Genomic DNA, 6,000 nt, shown 5'->3' with positions numbered 1-6,000 from the left:
GAGTTTCGTGACTGAATGTGAACTAGATCCTCAACCCTTAAGACCTTGCAGCAACCGACCAATTACTAACCTACGCTTGATTTCAAGAACATACGAAGAGCCTGCTGGATCAGGTCAATGGTTCATCTAGTCCAGCATCCTTGTCTCACACTGGCCAATTCGATGCTGATGAGAAGCGCGCAAACGAGACCTGAGCACAAGCGCCCTCTGCCCACCTGCGATTCCGGTATTCAGGTGCATCACCCTGCCCCGGCAATGGAGGCAAAACAAAGCCATCACGGCTAGTAGCCGTTGATAGCCCTCTCCTCCTCCCTGAATTTCCCCAATTCTCTTTTAAAGTCATCCAAGTTGGTGGCCATCACCAACTTGCATCTTATGTCCTATGGATCTCATCTCCAGGTAAGCGTACCTGGGTTCGCTTCCTGTCTATTTCCATCTTGTTCTCAAGGCACTCACTTAGAAGTACGTCCAGTTGGTGACAAGAAGAATCACACCTGAGGTGCGCAAAACTAAACTGCTTTTAAAGCAGCAGAACCTCACTTGAAATCCGCAGGGGTTACCTTCCAGGTGAGAGGGAAGTATAGAGAATCGGGCTGTAACGATGCTATCCTCCGCACATTGTCCTGGAAATCCAGTTTGACGTGGGTAAGGTTTCCACACAAACAAATCAAGAAGTCCGATGTTACACGTGAATAGACACATTTGAGTGGAACCTAGCCATGAACAAGATCTCTCCTTCCTTCCTTCCTTCCTTCCTTCCTTCCTTCCTTCCTTCCTTCCTTCCTTCCTTCCTTCCTTTTTGTCTTTGTTCCATGCTTCCAACGTGCTCATCTACTCTTGCGAGCCAGAAGGACGATCCAGGCTCTCATAAACCAAAACAATACCCTTCGGCGTTATTGATGGTCATAAACCAGGGTGGGGTGAATAATCGTGGTTATCCCAGGAGACTGGGGCTCTTCTCGTCTGGTGAGCAAGCAGGATCCTTTAAAAGGAGGTGACACGAGAGGAGTCCCTGCTCTTTCCTGAAGGCGCCTCCGCTTAGGAAGGGGGTGGACGGGAGCGTCTTAACTGGGGTAGGGTGATCACTGGACAAACTCAGTCTCTGCAGGGGAAAGATTTCACTGATTTATGTACTGTCTCCCATTTCCTAATCTTTACCACCAAAGTTTCCCAAAGACTGGGAAAAGAAACATTAGAGATGTCAGTAATTAATGGAGTTTCCTGTTTAATGTCAGGGTGTAATTTCTTTCCTTCTTTTTTTCTTTCTGCGAAGGAGTTTTAGAAGTGCAGCTCTACAACCCCCCACCCCACCCCACCCCGCTAAAGAGAAGGTTGGGGAGGCAACAAAAAGTGTTTGCTGCTGACCCTTTGCCGGTCTGGATAATCGCACTTTTCCATTTCAGACAATGCATTTCAATTCTAGTCGTGTGCCTTTGTCCATTTGGATAAAGAATAGAGGCTTGAATGACAGCTCCTGTTAGCCTGCATGAACAGATACCAATAAACACTCCCCAAACCTGGACCTTAAAAAAGAGCCACATGTCTGTTTGCCTGCGGCTTATTATTAAGACACCTTCGCGGTTTAAACACTTAAAAGCGAACCAAATTAAATGGCAATTAAAAGCGAGTTACACCCGCTTCTGTCTCCAAGGCTTGTAATTTAAGCTCGCCATCAGCAGAGAGGCACAGCAGCGGCAGGAAATGCCATTTGCTTCAGATCCTTCCTTGGAGCATTCGCCAGGCGCGCCCTGACAAGCGAGAATCTTCAGTTGCGGTTCCTCCGAGCAGAAAACGGGGCTTAGATGATTCTCCCGCAGAAGGCGGACGCGCCCCCAGAAATTAACTCCCGGGATGGTTGCAAATGCACGTAGTTTTAAACTCAGCCATAATGCTAACTCGGCCATAATTAGCTGTCTGAACAATAAAACAAATTGCACTTCAAATAGACACTTCCAAGTTGGGGCGGGAGGCTCCAAATCTTTCTCATCTTTTCCCTCACAAATTTCCAGGTTTTTAGCTCTCTTACCCCCTGTCATTGTGTGGCTGCGGGGGGCGCGGGGGTGTCTTCCTGCTCCCGGTATCGCTCTATATGTGTGTATTTATTTTATATAGATATAAAATATCTATATAATATTATATAGATATAAAATATCTATATTTTATATAGATAGATAGATAGTATATAGATATGTATAGAGAGAGTATGTATGTGTGTATATATAGTATATGTATATATATAGTGTGTTTGTGTGTGTGTGTATAAATAAATGCACGGCAGCGACACTTAACCGCAGTGACACATTTCAGATAAGTTGTTTCTTTGAAATTCTGTTTCAAAACCCAGTGTGATTTCTTCTAAGTTGCCCCATATCGAACAGTCTCACTAAGGTGGGGGGGGGAGGTGGACTTCAATTCGATTTATTATTTTCTCTAACAAATATAAATGCGTTGGTGTAATTCGGAGGACGGGGGAAATCCAGTTACATACATGCTAAACTTGTGGGGGGTTTTTTGTCAATATGGGGGTGGGGTGTGGATAGCCACAGCCAGCAAGAATAAACACTCACCAACTGAAAAAGGATGGTTTTAATTAATCTAGTTTGTTTTATGTATTAGCTCTAGTTCACCTCAATCATACGTTCCTAAAAAGGTCCCTTTCGAAAAGATTAGGTCCCACATTAGCCTGAGTAAAGTGGGGGGAAGCCTTCTAAAAGAGTGAAGGAAAAATGTATAAAAACGTTGAAAGAACCTACAGTTCCTTATTAGGCGAAGATACAATATTTATTCCTTGTCTCCTGGGATGAAGCTGCTCTATCTATTGTCCTCCCAGTTCTCAGTGCTGATGCTTAATTTTCAAAACTTCTATATTACCAAGGGACCTACGACATCAGCCAAAGAAATACCCAGCAAGTACAAAATCTGATCCGGGGAGCTGCTTTTGTGCAGAGGGAAAAATTGTTCCTACAGGTTTTTAAAAGGGTGCACGGTGGAAAAAAGCGGGAGACCTATGCAGACACGTTACAAAGCCTCTTTGTGTTTAGATAGAAATACTCTCTATATGTATATATTTTTTTCACGTCTGTGGGAAACAGGAGAGGACTGTAATTTTTTTATTTTTAAAAACTGTTCGTGGTTTGGTGGTTGCTTCGGTGTCTTTTCTTTCCTTTTAAATTTGGAGAAGGGATTTAATCAGAGCCTCTTTCGGAGAACCCAAAATGTCAACTACCTTTCCAGGACTCGTCCACGATGCGGAGGTATTTTGTGTGTGTGCGGATGTGTGTGTGTGCGTGTGTGCCTGTGTGCGGATGTGTGTGCCTATGCATGCGTGTGTGTGTGTGTGTGTACGGTCGAGTGTGCCTGTGTGTGGTTGTTTCCATTTTTTTTGTTAATCCACATTGGACCGTTACATTTAATTATAATCCGGCTTCAGAGAGAACTTCGAGAAGTAAAGGGCGAAAATTCGTTATGACATCTGTCGCCAGGAAAGGGGCAAACCCATAGCCGCATTCAAACGGTTGCCGGAAAGAAAGCAGGCTAATGGCCCCAATAATGCCGTGAAACGGAAGGTGGCAAATACTATTTAATAATAGCCGGAGAGAGAGAAAGAGAGCGAGAGCGAGAGCGCGCAATGGGAATCCGGGGGGCAGCAAACGATCGACTCCTACTCAGGTTGTCGGAAGGGGAAGGTTTTGGACCTAGATCTTTTACCAATAAGGGTTAAAAAGGCATGTAGGGAGTCGAGCCACACCGAGAGACGCGGTGCCTGGTATCTATCGAGAAAGACCTGTCTGCCGAGAGAGTTAGGACCGTAAGAGGAGGAGATCAGTCTTTCTGCGCTTGAGACGGATATGGAGTTTTGCAGCGTTTGTGTTGGGTAACTTTGGGTTTCCTCCGCAAGCAGCCATCACAGTGAAGTGGCAGCTTTCTTTTCCAAGCTGTGTGGACGCCTCGCTTTCCTACGTAGAGGTCTCTCTCTCGCTCCCTCTTTAAACCTCTAGTGCAGACTTGCAGGGCACCAGCCCAAGGTGTATGGGGTTACCGGCGCTAACTCTAGAGGAGCTTTGGCTAGGGTTGCGGGGGGGGGGAGCTAGGCGGGACAGGGTGCTGTTGGAGCCCCGCTCTTTTCCGATGACCAACCTGCAGTATTTGGGTTACCTTTTCCCTTCTTCCTTTCAGATACGTCATGATGGATCAAACAGTTACCGTTTGATGCAGCTGGGATGCCTGGAGTCTGTGGCCAACTCCACCGTCGCCTACTCCTCCACGTCGCCCCTCACTTACTCCACCACCGGCACTGAGTTTGCCTCCCCCTACTTCTCCACCAACCACCAGTACACCCCCCTGCACCACCAGTCCTTCCACTACGAGTTCCAACACAGCCACCCGGCCGTCAACCCCGACGCCTACTCCTTGAACTCGCTCCACCACTCGCAGCAGTACTACCAGCAGATCCACCATGGAGAACCCACCGACTTTATCAACCTGCACAACGCCCGGGCGCTCAAGTCCTCCTGCTTGGACGAGCAGAGGAGGGAGCTGGGCTGCCTAGACGCTTACCGTCGCCACGACCTGTCTCTTATGAGCCATGGCTCCCAGTATGGGATGCACCCCGATCAAAGACTCCTGCCAGGACCAAGCCTTGGGCTTGCCGCCTCGGGAGCAGACGACCTGCAGGTAAATCACACGCCGCCTTCCCGCCGCCGCGGCTGCCGCAAACCGGCCCCTGCTCCCACCCCTGGACCGCGCTGGCCTGCCACCCACCCGGCCCCCGGCTGTCGAGAGAGAGCTCGGCGACCTTCTGGTCAGGAGGGAAGGTGCTGGGCGGGCGGAGGAGCCTCTCACCTGCGAGCCGCCTGCGGCCGAGGGCGGGCGGGGACATTACCTAATCCAGATTAGACAGGCAGAAATCAAAGGTCGCTCCCCTAAAGACAATCGCATCCCTACAACCCCCCCCCCCACTCCGCTCTGCAAAATTAAAACTGAACCAGACAGGCAGAAATATCTCTTAAACTGCACAAGAGCAGTGGCTCATGGAAGGCGACTGCGGGTCCAACCTACAGCAGTGAGGAAGCCAGCAGAAGCATTAAAAACTAGCTGTAAAATATTGAAACAGATCTGCAAATCCATCCATTCGTTAACCCAATCATCCGCCTTTCCCCCCTGAACATGCACATCTCTTCCCTAAATTTATCTCCCCCTTCAACGCAAACACCTGTTTTTCTCTTCCTCTCCAACATGCTCATCTGTTTATTTCTGTTGTATCTCTCTTTCGCTCTCTGTGACACACACAAATCTCTAGTTTTACAAAATTCGAACATTTCCTAGTCAAGAAGCTATCAGCATCAAGGGAAGGTGCGTTTTGATGGAATTAACTACTTTTAATACATAGTTACAATGTATTATAATAACTAATTATAGATATAATAACGAATACATAGTTATAACTTTACTGTAAAAGAGATGGAACGTGAAATTCTATCAAGCCTATTAGGAAGGAGTGTAGTTTCACACCGTGAAGTGGGTTCTATTTACTTAAAGAGAGTAAATTCTAAGTTGCTTTCATTGTCCTTTCTTCTCCCCTCAAACCCCACCCCAGATTTCTTATCAGAAAAAATATATATTTTCCTCTCTGAGGATAAAGAAATGTTTGTGTGTGTTCCATATAAAGGGAAGGCCTCCCGCACACATATTTTGGAATCTACACAAGAATAAAATCATTTGGGCCCATGAAGAACAGTTCTCTAAAACCTGACTTTCTGCATTGAAATTCACTCAATCATTTTCCACGCTTCTGTCTCTACCCGCCCCCTCCCCATTTTCAACAGGGCTTCCCTTATGTTCCTCCTCATCACTCCTTCTCCCAAATCTGCCATTCACTATTTCGCTTCACTAAGACCTATTTACTCCCCTTTTTTATATAACCACGTCTGCTGCTGATTTTTTTAGCTGTACATTTTTTTTTCTATGCGGAGCACAAAGCCTTGTATTTTTTTTCAAAAG

General features: G+C 46.8%; 1 protein-coding gene across 1 annotated transcript in view; it reads left to right on the top strand.

Annotated features, from left to right (window-relative positions):
• Window positions 1-3,215: 3,215 nt before the first annotated feature.
• Window positions 3,216-6,000, top strand: part of TFAP2D (transcription factor AP-2 delta) — a 43,970-nt gene continuing 41,185 nt past the window's right edge. The window contains exons 1-2 of the mRNA XM_035110726.3: window positions 3,216-3,254; window positions 4,177-4,674. Of these exons, the coding sequence (XP_034966617.1) occupies window positions 3,216-3,254; window positions 4,177-4,674 (537 nt within the window). The remainder of the gene's footprint in view (window positions 3,255-4,176; window positions 4,675-6,000) is intronic.

Source organism: Zootoca vivipara, chromosome 3, assembly GCF_965207765.1.
Source record: "Zootoca vivipara chromosome 3, rZooViv2.hap1.1, whole genome shotgun sequence".
Taxonomy (NCBI): Eukaryota; Metazoa; Chordata; class Lepidosauria; order Squamata; family Lacertidae; genus Zootoca; species Zootoca vivipara.
This window is presented reverse-complemented; position numbering and strand designations above follow the sequence as displayed.